The sequence below is a fragment of the Oxyura jamaicensis genome, chromosome 21 (genome assembly GCF_011077185.1).
Source record: "Oxyura jamaicensis isolate SHBP4307 breed ruddy duck chromosome 21, BPBGC_Ojam_1.0, whole genome shotgun sequence".
Taxonomy (NCBI): domain Eukaryota; kingdom Metazoa; phylum Chordata; class Aves; order Anseriformes; family Anatidae; genus Oxyura; species Oxyura jamaicensis.
This window is the reverse complement of record NC_048913.1, coordinates 3,388,210-3,409,343: the sequence shown is the minus strand read 5'-3', so window position 1 is coordinate 3,409,343 and position 21,134 is coordinate 3,388,210. Positions and strand designations below refer to the sequence as shown.

The 21,134-nt window shown below is 41.3% G+C and overlaps 1 protein-coding gene across 6 annotated transcripts; it reads left to right on the top strand.

Moving 5' to 3' along the window:
- The first annotated feature begins 513 nt into the window (after nucleotides 1-513).
- C21H1orf159 (chromosome 21 C1orf159 homolog) lies at nucleotides 514-18,900 on the top strand. 6 transcript variants are annotated; one of them, XM_035344770.1, is made up of 12 exons: nucleotides 598-740; nucleotides 2,178-2,294; nucleotides 5,314-5,399; nucleotides 5,874-6,029; nucleotides 6,175-6,265; nucleotides 8,283-8,358; nucleotides 10,269-10,373; nucleotides 11,281-11,346; nucleotides 12,689-12,823; nucleotides 14,876-14,901; nucleotides 15,215-15,245; nucleotides 16,150-18,900. In XM_035344770.1, the coding sequence occupies exons 5-12, from the start codon at nucleotides 6,194-6,196 to the stop codon at nucleotides 16,245-16,247; spliced, it is 609 nt and encodes a 202-aa protein (XP_035200661.1). In that variant the 5' UTR covers nucleotides 598-740; nucleotides 2,178-2,294; nucleotides 5,314-5,399; nucleotides 5,874-6,029; nucleotides 6,175-6,193; the 3' UTR covers nucleotides 16,248-18,900. The 6 variants fall into 6 exon arrangements, with proteins under 6 accessions (XP_035200660.1, XP_035200665.1, XP_035200661.1 ...); XM_035344769.1 differs by lacking the exons at nucleotides 598-740; nucleotides 5,314-5,399 and adding an exon at nucleotides 514-546; XM_035344771.1 differs by lacking the exon at nucleotides 5,314-5,399 and having other exon boundaries at nucleotides 15,215-15,240; nucleotides 16,145-18,900.
- The last annotated feature ends 2,234 nt before the right edge of the window (nucleotides 18,901-21,134 follow it).

Below are 21,134 nucleotides of genomic sequence, written 5' to 3'. Positions count from 1 at the left end.
GTTGTCCTGCGTTTCTCAAGGCTTCCTTTACTTCCTTGCGAGCCCAGTGCTTATCAGGAGGGTGTTATCAGGATGATGCAAGGAGATGACATCAAGTTACTGGTGTAAGGTGGGGAGGCTGGGCTTGGCCACACTGTAGCCTCTTTTTGTTCATATCCTGAGATGTGTTTAATATAACATTTAATCGTTTTGTCACGATAACCCCTACTTAGTACAAGGCTCAGGGACGAGTGGACTCGCCCCTTCCTCTCTCTTCAGCACCTCTTCCCCCCAAATTGACGTTTTTCGCCTATGCTCAGCTCCTGAGCTACCTGCAGCCCCCCCCACCCCATCCCTCTGGGGCGTCTGCGTCGCCCAGCAACCCTCAAAATGGCCGCGGCCTCGCGGTGCACGCCGGGAGTTGTAGTGCCAGAACCCTCCCGCTCCTTTGCCCGTCCACACGCATGGGACTCGCTTTCCCATGAGGCATCGCGCGCAAGGGGAGCGGCGCCGGCGGAGGCGCTGCGGGAGGGGACTGAAGAGTTACCTGCGGGGAGGCGGACACAGGTAGGGCGCGGCGCGGGGCCTGCTGGGATTTGTAGTTCGGCGCGGCGAGCCGCTCGCTGGACAACAGCGCAGCGGGCCGGCGGAGGAACTACAACTCCCAGCGCGCCGCGAGAAGGAGCGGGCTGGGCGCCGCCTGAGGGCGGGGGGTACGAAAGGGAACCTGCTGCTGGTGCTCCTGGGGGTCGCTCCCTCAGGTGAGGGGACAGCGGCGGGCGAGGGGACGGGGGGTACCGGGGGGAGACCCGGGGCTCTGCCCAAGCTGTTGGGGGCTGGGGGCGGGCAGGTGGGGGGCGAGGAGGCGGGGGGAGGCCGCAGGCCCGCTGCCGGTACCGGGCGCCCCCCTCAGGGCCGCTGTGAGCCTCCTGCCCTCGGCGTCGCCTCCTTCCCGCCGTGCCGGGGAAGTTAATTGGGGTGTGTTTTAATTAACTAACGCGGCGGGTCGCGCTGCTGGCCGCGCTGCTGGCCGTCTGAGGCTATCTGGGGCTATGAGTGGCTTTTCGGTGTTTTCGAGCTTGAGCACGCCTGGACATCTCTAAAGTATACATTAATTGGGCTGGTTTGGAGAGGGGAGACAGCAATTTGGGCTGTGCACGCCTTGAGCTGGTGGTGTGGCCGAGGAGGCCAGAGGTATCCTGGTTGTGTCAGGAGTAATGCAGCCAGCAGGAGCAGGGAGGTGATTGTCCCCCTGTACCCCGCTCTGCTGCGGCCGCACCTCAGTGCTGGGTTCAGCTTTGGGGCCCTCGCTTTGATATCGAGGCCCTGGAGCGTGCCCAGAGAAGGGCTGCGGAGCTGGTGGAGGGCCTGGGACACGAGTCCTGTGTGGAGCGGCTGAGGGAGCTGGGGGTGTTTGGTCTGGAAGAGGAGGCACAGGGCAGACCTCATTGCTCTCTGCAACTACCTGAAAGGAAGGTGTGGGGAGCTGGGGGTCGGCCTCTTCTCACAGGTAACTGGTGATAGGACCAGAGGGAATGGCCTCAAGTTGTGCCAGGGGAGGTTCAGGTTAGAAATTAGGTGACGTTTCCTCTCAGAAAGAGCAGTCAGGCATTGGGATGGGTTGTCCAGGGAGGTGGTGGCGTCACCATCCCTGGGGGTGTTCAAGGGAAGGTTGGACGTGGTGCTTGGGGACGTGGGTTAGTGTGTGACATTGGTTAGTAGGATGATGGTTGGATCAGATGATCTTGAAGGTTTTTTCCACCCTTAATGATTCTATGATTCACGTTTCTGAAAGATCATCCCCTGCAGTGTGTGGCTACACCATGGGCAACCAAATTACACCGGTGTTCACCTCTGCTCACAGTTCTAAAGACGTGTAACAGCAGGAGGTGTTACTGTGTGTTGACACAGCAGCACATGTTGGTATTAACTCCCGTCTCCTCTAGGCGCGTTCCAGGTATGTAACTGCTTTTGAAGCAAAGCCTAGCTCAGAGCAGATAACTTCATTGTCTTGTGCAGGTGTGTCGTCTTAATTGCTGGTTGCTGGCGCATTATACAAACATTTGGATGTAAGGGCAGGGATAGTAGGTCTTTTCACAGGTGCATGGTAAGGAAGCTGGAAAAACAAGTCCTGCTTCAGCTTTAATTTAGGAAAGATTGTTGTAAGCACAGCCCACATCTGTTCTTCTACTGTGCAGGTTTATTGTGAAACACTTGCAGTGTCAATGAGAAATTAGCAGTCAGCCACATATTATCAGCCTTCAGCGTTACCTGAGGAAGATGCAGTGCTCTAGAGCACGCCTCTGAAGGAGCTGGTAAGTGAGAGTTTAGGCTAGTTTACGAGTCTGCATTCTGACTTTTTTTTAATACCCTACTGTTTTATCACAGCTAATTCAAAGTCACATCAGAATTAAGAAGCGTCCTGGCAGTGCAATGAGGGTGATACTGGTTTAAACTCTGATTTGCTAAATGAATTGTAAAGCCACCTGAAATTTAGGCAGTGGCTTTTTTTTACTGCCATTTTTTTCTCTGTACTTGAAGAAATTACCTTGCTCATACAAAGCTCCTGCAGCACTGGAAGCAAGAGAGATACTGACGGTACAACAGAGATAATAGATGCACAGCTGTATGTATACAAGGTATAGACTTAAAGCTTAATTAAAGGACATTTGATTTCAGGAGTGGGAGGAAAAAGTCTTTGAGTGCTTAGTATTCATCATGAACTGCTTCCATTTTTCTAAAAGGCAACAAGAGGAAGAGCTTACTTAGGGAATCTTGACGTGCTTAGCTTATGTGTGTGTTGTGGCACTTGAGATGTGAGTTGACAGTGATTTGAGATTTCTTTCTAATGTGGAACTCTGGTGTGAAATACTAGTTTTAATTAAAAAGTCTGTGTTCTCATAACTGTTGGCATCTCAAGCATAAATACGTTCTAATTTGGGCTCCAGTTTGTGCATGACATTATCTTTTTTTTTTTTCCTTACTCCAAAGAGAAAACACTACCAAACATAAAACATTCTTAGAGCTTGCAAATTGTTTTGCTGCGAGTGTCAGATCCTGATCAAACTCTTGTGCTTAATTTAAATACTCAAACCTCATCTATCTCATTTGAGGCATGGTTAGTCTTCAGCGTGTACTGAACATCTTAGAGGCTCTAGGGTTTTTCACTTGCTGAAGTTAAAAGTAAAGGTAAAACATCGTTCAGGTTGGCAATGGAGTGGTTCTGATTGACTTGTGGCTGGAAAGCAGTAAAATGGGTTGTTAGTTCTGTGGTTTTGCAAGGGGAGACCAATTAACAGTACAAATCCCTACCTGAAGTTGCTGTCTTGTTTCAAAGTTCTGTGCTTGATTTATTCTTTGTGGAAGTCAGAAGCACTTTGCAGCCTTGCCAAGGTGCAGCACAGCCACGCTTTAGGAACACTATATGTGTTTCATGTTATTGCAAAGAAAGAATATGGATGCTTAGTGCTGTCTGACACCTTTCATGGGCATTACCCTAAATGAAAAAGTAGCTGTCTGGTGTTACCTCCACGGCCTGAATTCTCCCTCATTCAGACAGATGTTATTTATATATTATCTTAAGGGCTTGTAATTTTTCCTGGCAGAAAGTGAATCCAGCAGGATGTGAAGAAGTGGTTCTGGGACCTGGAGTAAAATGTAAATTGAGTAAACCCAACATAAGTCTAATATGTTTGGGAGTTCTAAAGCACTTTGTTCACGCCTGTCTTCCTTTTCCTGCATTCAAAGCTGGTTCAACAAACAATGTATATATAAAGCTTAAATATTCTGTCTCTCACAGGGGGAAAAAAAAATTTGATTTGAGAGCAAATAGATCTCGTCCTATTTCTACTGGAACAGCTGCAGGACATGTGTTCTAGTTTGTTACAATCAGTAGTGGCTGTGAACAAATATCTGCCCATAAATGTAGCAGTATTGTTGATTAGTATCCTAATTTATTTTTGGAATGGAAATGTAACCAATATTGAACTCGTGCTGTGCAGCTATTTTAATTTACAAACAGGAGGATCGGGCGCTTAGCAATGGCAAATGTTTTCCTGTTTAGCATGACTTGCTCCTGAAAATAAGTGGTTTTTCTAGGTGACAAGAATATGCTTGTTTAAACAAATGTCTTTTTCACCTTCGTTTCTCTAGTATTTACAGATATTCTAATAGTAACTGGGTACTGACAAAAATCTCTGCGTAGCTTCCAAAACAGCAATTTATCAGCAAATGTCTTTACCAGCTGTAACTATTTACCCCAGAGGAAGTCTTTCTCAACCAAGAAGCGGTATCTCACTTTGAAGGTGGGTTGTAGTGAACTGATAGGTAATCAGGCAAGCTTTTAAATCCATCCATCCGTATGCAAATCCTCAAGATTGTTTTAACGTTAGTCTGCTGGAATGCCTTGGAAAAACCCTGGAGTTGTGTTACTTAACTTTTACTGCAGTAGAAGGGCATTTAAAAAAAAATCACCACATTTTTTTTTTTTAAAAGGTTAAATGCACACGTTAAGGTTGCACCCATGTAATCTAAAACAGATTTATTCAGAGCATTTATATCAGTACTCTTATACTGCCGTGCACAAGGAAAGCTCTCTGTCAAACTCGATGAGTGCAGCGCCGGCATCAGCAGTCATTTACTGAGTCATAAGTAGCTTCTGTTCTGCTGAGATGTGCTCAAGAAGAAAGTGTTGCCTTCAAAGCTCTCAGCTAGGTGTTGTCGGCTTCTGGAGGTGTGCGCTGCACTCCAGAGAGGTTGTCTCCTTTCATCTGCTGAGATGAGTTCACCTTTTTGTTAAAACAGGTGTTTGCATTTGAGGTATCTTGTCACCTCGGGTATTGCTTTTAAAAATATATATTTTCAGGCAGCGTTTTGTGAACCTAACTGTAGAATAGATATGTGTATCTCCATCCTTGCGATGTTTAAATCGAAAGGTATCGTGTCAGTGCAAGCTTTCCCTGCTGTCTTCAAATCGTCATTAGCTGTAGAAGTTACTTGTAGCAGTAAAACTGGAGTGTGGCTTTGGGGATTTTCAGTCCTTGATCGTGAAGCTTTTAGCTGATTGCAGAGGATAATAAGAAGTTTTCCCACTGAGCTGGGCTAATCTTATTTTGAAGTTTAGGCAATGTGTGTTATACTTTAAGTGATTTTTAAAAGGCTGAATGGAAATTAATCATAAAAACTGTTCAATGACTTCTTCAGCGAAACAGCTTGCCAAGGGTTACGATGCATATTTTAGAGTAATTTGAAATTCATCCACTGGATTTTTATTTGACAAAAATAATGACAAATGTCAGGTAGTGAAATGACTCACGAAAGAGCTTTTCCCCACAGCTGAAGGCTGGCTTTCCTCTTATTAGGTTCCAGTTAGAGGAAGTTGTTTTATTTATGTCAGGAAAGACTTTTCCTGAAGCTGCCAGGTGAGCTACCTGCGAGCACTGGGTGTGGCATCCAGCAGTGCATTGACCAGAGGCTGGGCAGGTACTGCAGTACTCAAGGAAGTGTCTGAACCATGCAGACCATACATGACATAGCACTTCTTAGCTTAGGAGAACAATTTAACAAGTGTGGATCTTCTCCAGGTTGTGTGGAGTTATATGTGGAAAGTGGAGGTGGGGAGCAAGGCTTGTTCTCTTACACATGAAGGAGGTCTGCATTCAGGCAGTTGAGAAATACTGCTTATTAGCAGACAGACTTCATTAATGCTTCATGGCTGTGCTGTCATGGGAAAAATTAATTGCGGTATTGCCTTTTCAAAGTGGCATGTGCTCTCTGTCCTGATACAAATCCATCACAGTTCAATGCTGCAGCCAAAGGAGCCTGTATCTGCGGGGAGGCTTATCAGTGGTAGTGCCAGGCAGTAACTGTTCTATTGCAATCACATTGATTTTCAGATCCTGGGTGTGGAACAGTCTCTGCGTGGCCCAGTTTGGAGCAGACTGATAAGGCTCCTTGTTCCTTAGCAACCGCAGTCTGCCGTAGCCAGAAATCTGCCCTTCTGCAGCTGGAGGGAAAACTCTGAATGTCTCAAATCTGTGTCTTGAACCAAGGTAAGTCATCCCCCCAGCATATTTAATTTAAAGGCCTTTGCAATCAAATAAAAAAGAATGTGTTGGCAAAAGTTCCTTCGCAAAGGGAAAGCTTAACTTCTGTCATTAATAATTCATTCCAATTTCTTTCCTTGTTCTGGTGCAGACCTCTGTCTTTCCTGGGCATGGAGGTGCCATATGTCCTTCTCTTAACTAGACTTGTAGCAGAAGTTGCCAGCAAATCTACTGAAAGTTCGGTAGGTACTTGATGTTTTTGTCGTGCTGGGAGCTATATGAACAGAAGGATCAGATTGCTTTCTCCTCACATTGCAGTTTATGGAGGCTTTCTGATTAAGCAGAAATGAACTATACTAGCAGTCATTAACCGAGGCGTTTATACTGGGTGAATTTGCTATGAGGGCTGATTGCCTGCTAAAGCACTGAATTCATCCTAGTCATATGCTTGTAGGCTAACGGGGATGCAACTGGCACCGCTTCACACCCTGAAGAAAAAACAGCCTCATGATCGAGAAAACACTTGTCAAGATGCTTGGTAGTTTTACTACAAACACTTAAAAACATGGATACCAAAAAAGTTAACTTTTCAATTGGCTGAGGAGCTCTGAAGCCGATTTTGCTTCAAGTCATAGAAAAAGGTCAAATATAAAAATTCTGCTTTCAGGAGAATCTGACGAGCAAATTCTTAAGGTCTTAAGACTGTTATCTATAGGTCATCCAGTTCTTTGCACTAGTCTACCTCCCCATGATGTGCTAAAAGTGTGAAATCAGCCTTCTAATTGCAGTCTTGACTGTCCCAACTGTTTCTCCTGGTAGCTTTGGTCTTTGTCACTGCTGGATTTGATGGATTTTGCTGATTAGCAGAGTAATTCTGACTGTTACATGTTGGGTACATCTAGGCTATTTATATGGCTGAATATAGATCAGTTCTTGCTACTTCTGGCTGAGAATACTTCATCCTTTTTAAGACTAATTTGACTTACTATATTCTGTAGTGGAATGTACCTACAAAACTTAAAGGCATAGGAGTCTTGTGGTTTATTTGTACAAATTCAGAGGGAGGATATACCCAAGTCTATACAGGATGGTAGTACTATCAAAAGAACCACTCTGTTTGTAACAACCATTTATCTCTAAGCTTATGTCACAGCTTGTTGTAATTTGTAAATCATTTTGAAATTGGCTTTTATATAAAGAAACAGAAGTAAGCTTTACATGCCTTCAGGTTATGTGAAGTTACTCTTTTATGTTAAATGTTGAAGGAAGAAGCTTTTGCATCTCTGCTGGATTGCTTTGCCTTATGTAGATGTTATCATCAGTTTCAATAAAGAGCATTTTGCAAGTCGTTTTGCTAACAGTATGTCCCTGTTTTGTGTTCACTTCTAAGTACTTCACACGTGAAATTTCAGCTACTGCTTTCCTAATAGTATTGGCATCCTAACATTAATACAGTGTATTGCTCTATGTGAATCTACTGTAGTTTAAAATCTTTGTAATGCTCTAAAGAACTTTTATACTGAAGCCTCCTTTCACAAAACTCTTCAAGATTAAGTGAGAGGAGACACAGTGCAGTTGCTCAGAGACTTTGTGCAAATCTCTGGTCAACAAAGGGGAATGGGAGGGCTTGAAAACTGTCAATCGAAATAATACCTGCCATCTCAGTTTTTAGCATCATCGTCCCCTTTGTCTTCAGCACAAGGGCAACTTACTGGGTTATTGTGACCTGGGAAATAGCTAAAAGTATCTTCAACTCTTACATGTTACCAGAAGGTACAATGGTCTCATGTGATTAGCTCCGATGGAAGTACTTCCCTATTAGTATTTCTCTTGTACTGCTACCAGCCCTGTGTCCTAGTGCCTGTTTCAGGGCTTGTTTCATCAGTGTAGCAACCACTGTGTCTGCAGAGAAATGATTTCTGAGCACATCTGGTAGGGCATCTGGTGCTGTGGGAAGGATAACTACATGTCTGAACTGTGCTTTGCTGAAGAATTTAGCAAATATATTTCTAAAGCAGTTTTTTGAGGCTTTGTCCAAGGACAACAGTAGTCCATACGTTTGTTTTTGAAGCGTTAGTTCGGGCAGCAGCTGCTGTGTCAAAATCAGCTTAAAGGTGCATCTAGCTTGTTCTCTCATAATGCTGCTTAATGCAAAAGGAAAAAAAATGCTTAGTTCCCTATGTTCTCTGTAGATGTTCATTGAATAATTTTTGAAAAGTTGAGAACTGTGGGAAATGCATTGTGATCTTTTTTCCTTAGGTTCCAGAAGCGGAATGTTGTGTGGATACGTTGGATTCAAACAGTTCCTGCCCAGTAACCAACCAGTGCAGTCCAGGTATAGTGTGTCATTGCTTAATTAAATTCCAGGTTGTTCTTGACAGTTAAGACCAAAATACAGCACCTGACTTCATTGGGAGAAGAAAGACAATAACTAGTTGAAGTTTCTGTTCCACTATATGTACAAGGTAATGCTGCTTATGACCCTCAGACGTTGTTCTCCTATGGTAAGGAGAATAGGTGGCTATTAATAAAGTTATATGCTTCATCTCTTTTTATTTAGCATGCAGTTGGATTATATAAGAGCTATTGTAAGTACTTAAAAGCCCATAAAATGGGCATAAAGAGTAAAAATGCTGTAATGTATGTAAGGGAGCAGTAAGAATAGTTTCAATGTTGTCCTGTTAGCACAGAATGCCTCATTCTTCCTTGTGTAATTGAAGCAGAGGCTTTTTTTTTCCTAAATGGAATTTAAAACTTTTTGTCATTCTTCAGCAATAGCAGAAGGATGATCTTTTTTTAATACTACTTTGTTTAAAATTGGAGTGTAAAAGCAGGAAAATGGCTTCAGAGCCCACAGTAACAAGAGTTAGTGATTTAAAAACTGGGACACGTTTCTGGGTTCAGTCGTTTTCTTGTGAAGGTTGTTAAAGCATTTTAAGCCTGTCTAATTTTGCTGCCTTGTTAGCTTTAACCGTTGCTTCATTACTGCATTCATTTCTGTTCCTAAATGGTTTTAGACATGGCATAAACAATTGCCTCCAAGTTACAGGAATGCATTCTCTGAAGTCTTACTGTAAACTGATAACCTACCAAAATCTTTGGTGTCAGATAAGGGCCTTGGTGCTTCCTTCCTATTACTGTAGAAAGTCTTTGCCCTTATATCGGGTCTGTTGGTGTTTAGATTAAATGTCAGATGTAATTTATTACTGTGGGCATCAAATGTGCTGCTTCCCTCTAAGGAAAATGTAGTAGCAGAGCTGTTTTCAAATCAGCACCTTACTAATGGTTTGCTTTATGGGATAATTGATACCAGTTTGGCTCAAGGCTCTAGAGAACTGGATTTTAGCCAGCACAGTAAGTTTTTTGCTTTAAAATATAGACTGTAATATGACCTAGTTGGAATATCTTTCTAATCTTCATGTCTTGAGTTTAAGCCTCAAGTGAAACCACCACAGCTTTATTTTATTAAATGAAGTTGTTATTGAAGATGTGCCCTAACTTCTTTTGTATCAAAGAGGTAGCAATATGTGCATTTAAATAGAAATTGAGAGACTGGAACATGGAAGACACTGAAGATGAAACTTTAATCAGTTTCCAGCCTATGTGGTAGGGTGACTGATATAAAACACTCGCCATCTGTCACAGAATAGTTTAAACAGGCTTGGGTTCTTCTTAAAGTGAAACAACTAATACAATACTAGAGATCACTGAGGCGTGGAAGAGTTTGCATCATCTCTTTAGTTTGCCACTTTTCAGTTGATTGGCTATGGGGACGGCAGCTTCTTTCATCCAGGCATACGTTCCTTAGCATCTTTGTCCCTGCCTACTTCAGTTTTCACTCCTGTATATGACAATGGCATTAAGTTCAGTTTCAACAGTATACGTCCTCTGAAAATAAACATAAAAATTATGCTTTTTTTAGTGTTGTTGAGGGTAGTTACAGGTTGTTAGACCCATTGCATCCTTCTCAAAACTAACATGCATGAAGTAGTGAATGGAGCTATGTTAAAACTGCCTGCTGGGAATTTTTTTTGCTTGTAACTTTCCTCCATTTTGTCCCTTAAGTGGTTATATATTTTCTGGAATAAATACTTCATAATGAAACCTCTGAACTTGTGTAGCTGGAGATGTTTGTAACTGGTAGACCAAACTGATGGAATTTCTCTTACTTCCACCTCTCTAAAGATCAGGAAATATCTCTGCTGTTTTTGTTTTCAAGCATCTGTATGTTTTATTCGTATGCAGGTTGTTACAGACGGTGGAACGAGGATGGGAGTAGCAGCTGCATTAAGTGCAAAAATGAAACTCTTCCTGTTGCATCTGCTCACAATCTGACTGATTGCAGAAACGGTGAGTCACTTATCCCGTTATTTTGATGGGCGTCTTTTGGTACTGAGGTCTCTTCTTGCATGTGTGGTCCAGCAAAGACTGTTAAAGAAGACATCAAGTGTTGCAAAGTCTCCCCCACGCACACACCTCCTCCTTTGGAAAAGGATGAATTTTCACCAAGTCCTAATGTACATGGGAGGCTTTGAACATGCAATAAAACCTTACAGAAGCTTTGGAATTTAACTGTCACAAACCATTCAGTCTGGTGGAACTATTCCAGAATCTAGAAAGGAAAAGAATTCAAAAATCTTGTTGTCTATTAGGCTACCTCATCTGTGAAATTGAATGCAACATTTTAAGAAAAAGATAATTAGGCCCAATGTAAGTTCTTAAAATAAAGTCCAGAACATCAAAATGATTAAAGTTACAAGCTAGGACCTGTATCAAATAAATACAGTGAACACTGAATTCTGTGCGTGCTTTAATCTCTGCTGTCAGAAAAAGGCATTTGCTGTAGGCGTTTGCTAGGGACTTTTCCAGAGAACAAAATAGCTCAGGCAGTACTTGAGCTCCTTGAAAAATCTATATTGAGAAGGCCAGATTCGTTTTGTACGTGTGGTTTTTGAGAGGTGAGATCCGTTCAATTCCTTCTAAACTTTTTTTTTTTAGTGAAAGAGATAAGAAACTTGATCTAAGCCTCTGAGAAATGCACCAGTGAATTATTCTCTTAGGACAAATGATGAATATGATGATGCCCATTTACTTTCTTGGAATTCTTAAAGGTGATATTAAGAATGTTTGTTTTTTTAATGGGAGAAATCAATTCTTGTACAATTTCAAATAATTGCTAATATAATAGCCTTTCACTAAGTTTTTCAACAAATATATAGCTTTTATCAGATTTTACTTTAAGAATTTTTTATTACAGCTGGTATCAGAGGGATGAATTTCCAAATGAATATAAGCACCGTAACTCCTTTCATACAGAACATAGGTGAGTGGCTAGAAATAATGATCAGATGCAGGCTTCATAATTATTCACTGCCTACCAGCACTTTCATGACATGGCTTTTGGAACAAGTTGTAAAATATTTATTTCTGCAGGACATGTTTTATTCCAAAGGTGGCAGCCATTCTTGCTTGTTCTGCCTTGCTTTCAACAAGAATCTTTTATTAAGTTTTAAAGCTCAATTTTGAAGTAACTGTATTCTACTGAATGTTTCTTTCATCCTGTCCTAGTGATTTTTCAAGAGGTTTTCTGGTACAGATTGAGATGGTTATTTATGAAACCCCGTGACTTGAATTTTGAAGCTTATGCAGCAAGAGTTTTGTTTCTTTTAGGGATTAGGCAAAATGTAACACCTTCTAAGTGGCTAAAAAAAAAAGATTAGCCTTTCCCTAGACTGATTTTTATGTTTTTAAATCATTGCTGACCAGTCACTTCTATTTAATCTCCTAAAATACTTCAACACTGGTAAGAATAATGCAAGTTAGGAATATTTCAGATATCCTACTGAAGTGTGCAATGCTGCTGTGTGATGCCAGATGATTTGCTATTACATGGTGGGTGCTTACAACCAGCACTCTTAAAAAGGAAAGCTAAACAGCCATGTCAAACTCCAGTGCTGCTGATCCCTTTCAAAAGTTTGTCTTGTCATGTGCATATACTTGACCTGAAACATCTGTTGCTGTTCAGACTGGACTTCTCAAGCAGGGCTTGTCAGAGATCTGTTTTTCCAGTTTGTCTGCAACAAGATCATTAGCATTTTTTTCTTAAAATACCTGCTCTTTTATATCATAACCTTAAATAAACCAGTAGTAAAATACACGGGCATTTTTTGAGGAAGGGAAGGGGGAATAGAGATAGAGGGGAGCTCTATGCTCCCCTCTTGCTGCTGTCTGCCTCCTTGGGGTGGTTTCTATATCAGTCATTTGTGGAACACACAATGCTGTGTGTACTGGACTGGTTGTGTAATGTCTATTGACAAGTTCTGTCTTTATTCCTTAAGTGCAGTCCCCAAAAATAACAATAGTAATGTTGAGTGCCTGCCAGCAGTACTTGTGGAAGTCACATAAAAGAAAGGGAATAATGGATTAAAAATATGTGGCTATCTTAAGGAAAGTGAAGACGAAGACACTTGTGGGGTTGGAATGAGGTTGGGGAAATTATTCATATAATTAGCATTGGATGTTTTGGTGAGATCTGTCTTTATTTAAAGAAAAAAACATACCACCTCTTCTGTAAACGTGAAGAAGTTGATCTCTATATTCTGCTTAACGCTACTGTTAGAACAGATTTCTAGTGAGTAACAGTTTTTCCTCTAACTTTTTTTCAGGGGGCCCAGAAGTGGCAGCCTCTCTCATCTTAGGGACATTTTTCATCAGTTTATTCCTGATCCTGTCTGTTGCTTCTTTCTTCTACCTCAAACGTGCCAATAAACTTCCTAATGTTTTCTACAGAAGAAACAAAGGTAAAATACCTCAAAGCAACTGTGTATTTCATCTCAACAGTTCTGACCTTTACTTAGTTTCTTAAAGTTAAAGCACTGACACAAAGTTTAAGGGCTTTTTAATGTATGTAGCTACTATCATCTCTTCTTCATCTAAGACAATGTTAACTAATGAAACGCTTTCCTTGCTACGTGCTTACAGTAATGCTATGTTTTTGTTGCAGTGCAGAGGATGTCTGTTCTCAGTCTATGCATGCTTAGGTGCAAATCAGACAGTTTCTCTCACTAACCTAGCTGTCTTTTTGTAGCTTTCAAAATTTGCTGGAGTACTGTACTTGACGTTAGTTGTCACTGAATGCTAGGTATCTGATTTTTAAAAAAAGATACCTAGACTTCTTGCTTACGGGGCATTTTCAGACAACTTGTGCATTTCAAGACACAAAATGTCAGACACGTATAAAGCCTCACAAAAAGCTGTTTCTTCTTGATCTAGAGCAAAGGAAACTGTAGCACTGAAGGGTATCATATTTACTAGAGATGTGTCAGCAGCAGGAGAAAGGGAATGGAGTTCGATGTTCCTTATTATTGCACTACTCAGTCGTCTGTGTTTGCCCTCTCAATGCAGGATCTTCTGGGACTTGGAAGAGGCAACTGCTTGACGTGGTGTTTTTTGTCTTTTTGTTTTTTTTTTTTAAAGTAGACACCCAGAGCTTTTCTCTTTTTAATGGAATTGATTCTTCATTTTGTTTGTTCCTTTAACTGAGAAATGAAGCCATGTAACTAAAATGCAGAGAGCTGACTTCTTCCTGCCAAAGTGATTTCAGAATAGATAGGGAAAGAGCACCTGGGGTGTTCTTAGCCATAGGGCAGTAAGGTTTTTATGCAGACAATTGGCTTTTTTAGATGCTTCAGTTTTAGTGAAGTGGTTCTGTCTGTCCACACTCGTTTGGTCTTCAGTTCCTGGTAGTTGGTGAGCAAATCATGCAGAAGGTGATGTCTGCGTTTTGTCTGGTCTTTTGAATGAAACTGAGGCTCATCTGACTGTCTATCTCACCCCTTCTACTCAATTTCTTTGAATCATTCCTACGACAACCTCCAGCACCGCATTTGCTGTGTTAGAGCTCCTTCTGTTGAACAGAAAGCTGTTTACTGGTTAGGTGTACTAGACACAGACCTCCTGTTATTTTCATTGATGCCTTGCACAACAAGTCCAAGCTTGGCTATTCAACAGAAATCTTTTTAAAAAGTTGGGTGGAGCAATCAATTCTGTTCTTTGGCTAAGACATCTAGCCCTAGCAACCTAGTGGCATGCCACTGTGGTATCGCTTCATGTAGAAGTATGCAACAGTAGATACCTAACGTCTAAATTGATCGGTGCTACAGGAGCTGCCAGTATCCTACTGACTGCCAAACTGAAGCCACTAGGTAGCTTTTGCATGTGTCTTTAAATAAACTTAGCTGGGACACGATTCTTCATCAGTTCTTAAGTGTGACACCAGAGCTCTGAGGCTTCAGTGACACTAATCTGACTTCCTCGTTTTGTATTGATAGTTCACTTTGAGCCAGCAAGCTAAATCATTCACATCCTTCTTTGAAGGAGAAGCATTAGAAATATTTCTGTCTTGTTAATACATTGGCTTTCATTCTGTCTAGGTGATTATTACCCTGTGCCCCATAAAGGCAGCAACCTCTTGTAGAAAAGGGCTGCATCTTTCACTGCTCAATCACTTTTAAAATTCTTTTTCTGGTAGCTGTCTCAAGGTGCTTTTATTCCTACTGAAGCTTCTTCATATTGAAGAGATACTGCTGTGGTTACTTCCTTAAAAAGCAAAATAAATCATTCCTGGAGACCTTCGCAGCCCTTTATTTCTAATCTTGAAAAGAGTCCTACAGACAATGTATCATACTAATGGGATTTCTGAATGTTCTGATCTGTTTTGGTGGTCTTTGATTTAAAAAAAAAAAAAAAGTGTTGTCACAATAGAACTATTCTGTTGCACACATGTATTTTTAAAAACTAGCAAGTCTAGCCTGCTAGATTAATGATGGTTAGTCTCTCTCTTTCTCTTTCAGCATCTGTTCTCCAGCCTAGTGAAACAGTAAGTAAAATCTCTCCTTCCAGTAAGAACAAGCAAGCGTAAAACATCAAGTAAACGTTAACGTGAAGTTTTAACAATTCATTAAGGAGCTATGTAATCTGATGTATGAGAAACAAGTGAAAATGAGATGTTTGGGGTTAACTGGGAAAAAGTGTGAAAGATGAATACTCACCATATGGATGCTATTGAGTTACTTTCTCCAAGAAAGACAGTAAATATCATTGGAACCCTAAAACGTTCCTGTATATTTTTTTGAATAAAAGACTGAATAATAAGGTGCTTTCTTTGACATGATCATTCTTCTGTTACGCAGGCATCCATGATACCTCCCCCTGCTTCTTCAGGTGAGGAATTGTTCTCTGGGGCATGCTGCTATAAATATTTTACCTTTTAGCTTCCCTTTTGTGCGTTTCATTACTGAAAAGCAGGCAAACTGTGTCAAAATAATATGCTAAGAATGATATGCTTTCTACAGCAAGTGAAAGCGATTACTTGTAAGGCCTGGTATAGAACTGTGGACTCTGCTGGGAGCACAGAAACCAAATGAAGTATGTCCAGTAGGTCTTTTTGCTGGGATTTATTGCTTTAATTAATGTAGGCACGCCGTACTGATGGAGTACTTTACTTTAAAATAGAACTTCAACTTCTCTATTCTAATAAAAGAAGTCTTACAAGTAGATGAAAAAATACTTTTCGAAAAGTATTGCAGTCTGGGATTTATTTTCAGGATTGGAATCTTCTTCACAATGCCAGGCTGGTACATTTTCAGGCTCACTGATTTGAAGCACATCAATTCCTTGAAACAAGTGCCACAGACTGTTTGGAATATACCGTTTTTTGTGTTTGTGGCATGTGGGTTGTTTGTAGGTTGCTCTCTTTGAGAAGGTAAGTTTCTAATAAGCATGGAACTCTGTAAGAAATATATTTCTGCCTGAAAACTTAATCAGCAGCTTGTCTAAATTCTCTTTAGAAGTCTTCATAATTTCAACCAATGAATATTACTGGGAAGTTCATCCTCTAATGTACTGTTTTAGACCAGATCTTTGTAATCGAAAAGCAAAAAAAACTTGCTTTCTGGTGGGCTTCTGTTTATGTTACTTTTAGGTTGTCTTTTGTTTTTCTCTTTAAGGTGCAGAATGACTTTAGCCAACTTTAGCCACTCAGGAATTGTTGGATGGCATGTGACGGTATGCTAAAGGCATGCTTTTGCAGCAGGTGCTAATGATGTTTCTGTGCCCATTGTTTCAGTTCGGAAGCCACGATATGTCAGACGAGAGCGGTCGCTAGTGACGTCTGCATCTGCTGCTATGATCTCTTCTTCTGAAACCAGGGTCAGCAATGTGTAGCCTTCATTCTTGACTGAGGACTTTATAACTGCACACGGTGTCGAGAAGAAACTCCACTGCATCTACTGAAGTGCCAGGAAAATATCGCAAGCAGCTGACCTAAATGGAAGCCAAAATACCGTGTTGAAGGGTTTGTGCCAAATGTTAACAGAGAAATGAACTAATGCAAAGATACCGAAGGCAGGATACATCCAGTTCTGTGAACTGCTTTGGTGATCTTGAAATGCACTATTCCAGCTCTGTGGTTTCATTTGTCTCCCACAGATGCTATGTATAATCTTTAAAGAATCTGTCTGTCTTTGGTACGCTTTCAGTTTTGGCGAGTTCTTCCTGTGTTGTGATGTGTTCTGTGTCCCCAGAGCTGAATGTCTCGGTGCTGCAGGCCAACACAAAATACTGGGAGTACTCAAGGATATGGAGTTGTTTGAAGGACCTACTCATAACAGTTAACACTAAGTGCCACTGCTTTGATGTTTTAGGACAATATAACAATACTTAACATGCAGTATCCTTTTGAAGCAAAAAAAAAAAAAAAAAGCCTTCTGAAGCATTTTCTTCAGCCTATGACGTAGCTGACCCTGGTTTTTAACTGTGACTATAGACCTGCTATCCAGATCCTGTTGTCCTTGGTACTTCTGAAAGCTGTGGTTGATGTGGGCCTGTCCCAACAAATTCTCACACTTTGGAGGCTTTTCAGATGACTTCAGCTAAAATAAAGACTAATAGGATAAAGAATCATTTGCTACGGCTTTGTAAGCGATAGGCTGCTATGCCTGTCCTGCAAAGACAACCTCTGCTAATTTACTTCCTTCAACACAGCAGTCAAAGGGAAACCAAAATTCCTGCAGGGTATCTGTGTAGCTATTAGACACGTCGCTGAGTATCAGGATGAACTGGAGAAGTCAGGTGGATTTCTCCCGATGCAATAAGGGGTTTCTTTTGTCAAGCCCTACATTAACATGCCTGACATCTGCAGGCCAGCACCTTATGGCAGAGTCCTTGTGGGAAGTGCCAGCCTCAGTTCCCAGTCTCAGGTGCTTGTTCTTGCCCATCTTATGCCAGCAGAGTAGTCATTTGATCAGGAAACTGAAGTAGCTATAAAATAACTTTCTTGGCTAGGTTCTCTCACCAAATTGGCTCCTGGCATGGTTGAATCTGTTGCCATGTGAACGCTTATATCAGCACAATGGGCACAGTAGTATGGGCATGAGAGTGGGTGACTGGGGAATGACTGAAAAACCTGAGGTTGCTAAATTGGTTGAAGCATCGCTGTTACCATATGGGGAATGATTTCTAAGCAGCTTGTGCATTCCCACCTACCTGTGTTGCTGTTGCCTGTCTTGGTGTAGCAGGAGCTCTGTTATGGGTCTGTAGTCCTAAAATAAATGATTTTGAAGCTTTTCATCATCAGCCACTGGCATGAACATAATGGTCAGAAACTGGAACAGTCAGTTCTCTTCAGAAAATGCGAACAGAACTGTCTTAAGCTGATGTGATACCCATATGGAGAGTGCAAACCTTGTGATCCAGTTCCTTCTATCTGAGGTTGAAAGCTTATTCAAAGACATAGGAACAGAACTGGGATGGGCAGGGATATGTTTCGTACTAGATAGACCCGTTTTTGTACAAATTTCTGTGCTGTTGTATGTACTTGCATCTCTGCCTGTACAAGGTAACGAGAGCTCTTGTAGCATCAAACAAGTTAGGGCAAAGACTGGGGATAAAGAAGAGGCACCCCACCCCCAAGGAAGCAAGGGGTGAACAAACAAAATACCAACCAACCCTGAATTGTTGCATGGAGAAACCGAAGATCATATTTCTATCACAATGATGTTATCAAGCTTATTTGTTCTACTGGGCAAAACTAAAGACAGCAGACAGTGCCATTTGAGACACTTGGCTTTCAATACGAAATGTGCTTAGAGTTCCTATGTTCCCAGTTCAGGAAGTGACAGTTTTGTCTCTGTAATTTTGATGTCTTTTTATCTTTGTGCTGCTGAGATTTTTCCACAGGTAGAAATTGTTTGGAGATCATGGGTTTTTTCTTGAACTTAGTTGCTGAATATTTTCTTAACCTTTAAGGAAAAGGAGTAACTATGCAAACAACACAATGCCAAGAAACTGCACCTTTGAAAGCAGGGAGGTTCTGCTTGCAAATCTGTCAATGATCGTGCATCCTTGTATTGCTTAGTTGCTAATGTATTCTTTCTCCACATAAATTATTGAAGGATCATTCATGTCACTGTACTGTCTGAGCTCTATCTTATCATCAAGTGCGTATTGTAACTTAGTTCAATGTCAAGTGTCTAATGCTCTAACTTCTGTGTGGTCAAGTCTTAATGATAGCATCTCTTCCCCTTTTTGTATTCCTTCCTCCAGCAAACTCCTTAAGTGCAGCAGATACACTTTACTGTTTTTTGTTTGTTTCAGGAACTTTTCAGCTTTTGTTTTTGCTGTCTGACACAGTGGACTTGTGATCTAAACAGTTTTTTTTACTCATTTGCACTGTCAATTTAAATATATGATGTGTTTTGGTTTCCACCTCCCTCCAAAATAACATATATAAAATTGGCTTTAATGAACCCTGATATTTAATGTATTTGTGTATTTTTTTTTAAATGGTGCCAAAATAAACATCTTTGAGCTTTTGTAATGACTGTGAAGGTCACTTCTGTTTTCTTTTCAAGCACAGAATGAAGGGAGCAAAATTAGCACCCAAAGCAGATCATTGTTTCAGCTCAGGGATTTTACCTCCACCAGAACTGAAGTTTCAAATCCCAAAAAAGGAAGAGATGAGTCTGGATGATCCTGTCCAGTTCTACAGTAGGATAACCAGGCTGTTCATCTGCGGCTTGTCTCTTTGCACCTTGAAGCAATATTTTGAACAAGTATTTGTAACGGTATGTAACAACATGACAAAAGCAACTCATAATTATCTGTAGTATGTCAAAGTAACTCTTCAGTAGAGAAGGCAGCTTTAGTAAATGACTGATTTTTGATGTTGAATATTTAAGAACACTGACAAAGATAGCAGGTGCAGCAAGGAAAGTCTAAAAGAGGAGGCTACTAAACAGTGCCAAATGTACCAGAAGTTGAGATCATCATGATAATAGCTTATAAATTGAAGGGAAGGTTGTGGGTTTGGGGATTTTTGGTATTGTTCCGCATCTGTTCTGATTACTTTGGGGGGGGAAAAAAAAGTGTTCTTTCTTCCTCCCCTTTCCCTCTGTGGGTACTCGGTACTATTGTTGGACTTCTTTTACTTCCTTACTTTACATACTACTGTATCTTGTGTTCTTAACTGCAGTTGCCAAAACAATCTGCAATAACAAGAGCTGAGCCAAAGGAAACCGGGATGCTGAGCCATACAGCCTGAAACACGGGTAGTTAAATTTGGCAATACTCTTTTCCCTCGCAAAACTAGTTGAGTAGCCTCACGCGTGAGAAAGATGGTGCTTTTAGTGAGGCATGCTGATGGAAAAGGCTAAGCCAAGTGCTTTAATGACTACTGTGCACGCACTATGAAAACTCTAATAAGCTTGGTTGTCAAAGCCAAGGTGACAGTGTAACGTATCAGGAGAAATTGACCTGGAAAATTATCCCAGTGGGAGAAGAAGGCTGAAAAGTGGATTTGTCAGTTAAATGGACTCTGACCACCATGCACACCAAAATGTAGCAGCCTTTGGGAAGAGGAAGTACTGAGTGTCCTTGCCATTAGTCACCTGACTGCATTCGATTGATGAAATGGGCAGTAAGTGAACTGGGGAGAACTGTAAGTGGCTGTACAGCAACAGGGAACAATCCGAGGCACATTTTGCACACCTGAGAGGAGCTGTCTCTCAGATATGACACTGTCTGAAGGTGAGTGCACCATAGATGGAAGGCTGTGGCAATCATTTCTCAAAATCACAAGTCTAAAACCTCGTGTTTCATTAAAAGTCTGATATCCAGTTATAAACCCTCCAGCAGGCTGGTGTCATGTGCGCGAAGAACAAAGCAGCGTGACATTGTATACAGATAAGCATTTTGTCATACAGCTGATATGTACAAACTATATGAACTATGCTAAATTAAGCAATAACACCATGTACAAACAGAATAACTTAGGTCCAACCCACATTCATTTAGGTATTAACCAAATCTCATGGAATTTGTCCTGAGGTTTCTTCTTGTATCTTCCCATGCATTTTTTTTTCTTCTCCTTCCCCCTGCTTCCGCCTCCATCCAAAGCTTATTGGGAGCATTGCATGGAAATACAGCTGGGACTATGGGTTCAAGCCTGTAACTTTGTGTGAATACGTTTTTAAGGCTAAAAGCTTTTAAACTACAGAAGAAATTGGAGTGGGGAAAAAAAGCGTGGGTGGGTGATGAGATGGGGCTTAGGTGCTAACTGGGGAAAAAGGAAGAAGATTTTTGCACTCTTTGTCCCTCTACGGTTACACAGGATGTGGTCTGACTTGTGTGGGCAAAGAGAATGTAAGAGTGAGAAAGAATAGTTAAATTGCCACAAAAACTTGAGCCTCTCTACTTGAGATCTGTAGATACCTGGGTGGTGAGATCCAGCTGTTTGTGACTGTGTGGAAATGCCGTCTGCCACAAATGGCTGAGCTTAGCAGGAAAGCGTAGCTGTGCTGTGGCGAGCTAGCGCCTGCAATGATGTGATAGTAGCTTCAATTAAAAAAAAAAAAGTCTGGTCCAAGTACAACTTTTTAATTTGGTTCTGTTATTTGACGTTGTTTGAAGGAACGCTAAGATATAGTCAGTAGCTGAAGTGTGCTTGTGCTGCTCTTGCCACCAGCACGATGAGGTCTGCTGACACGTCTAAAAGCTGCTTTGCATTTTTGTCATTTATTTTTAATGCTTCCTGGTGAGGAAAAAAGGTGAAAT

Coding starts and splice junctions, on each gene's coding strand:
- C21H1orf159 (XM_035344769.1), top strand. CDS start 6,194: ATGGAGGTGCCATATGTCCTTCTCTTAACTAGACTTGTAGCAGAAGTT. Junction 6,266..8,282: donor GCAAATCTACTGAAAGTTCG/GTAGGTACTTGA, acceptor TTTTTTCCTTAG/GTTCCAGAAGCGGAATGTTG. Junction 14,902..15,214: donor TTCTCCAGCCTAGTGAAACA/GTAAGTAAAATC, acceptor TCTGTTACGCAG/GCATCCATGATACCTCCCCC.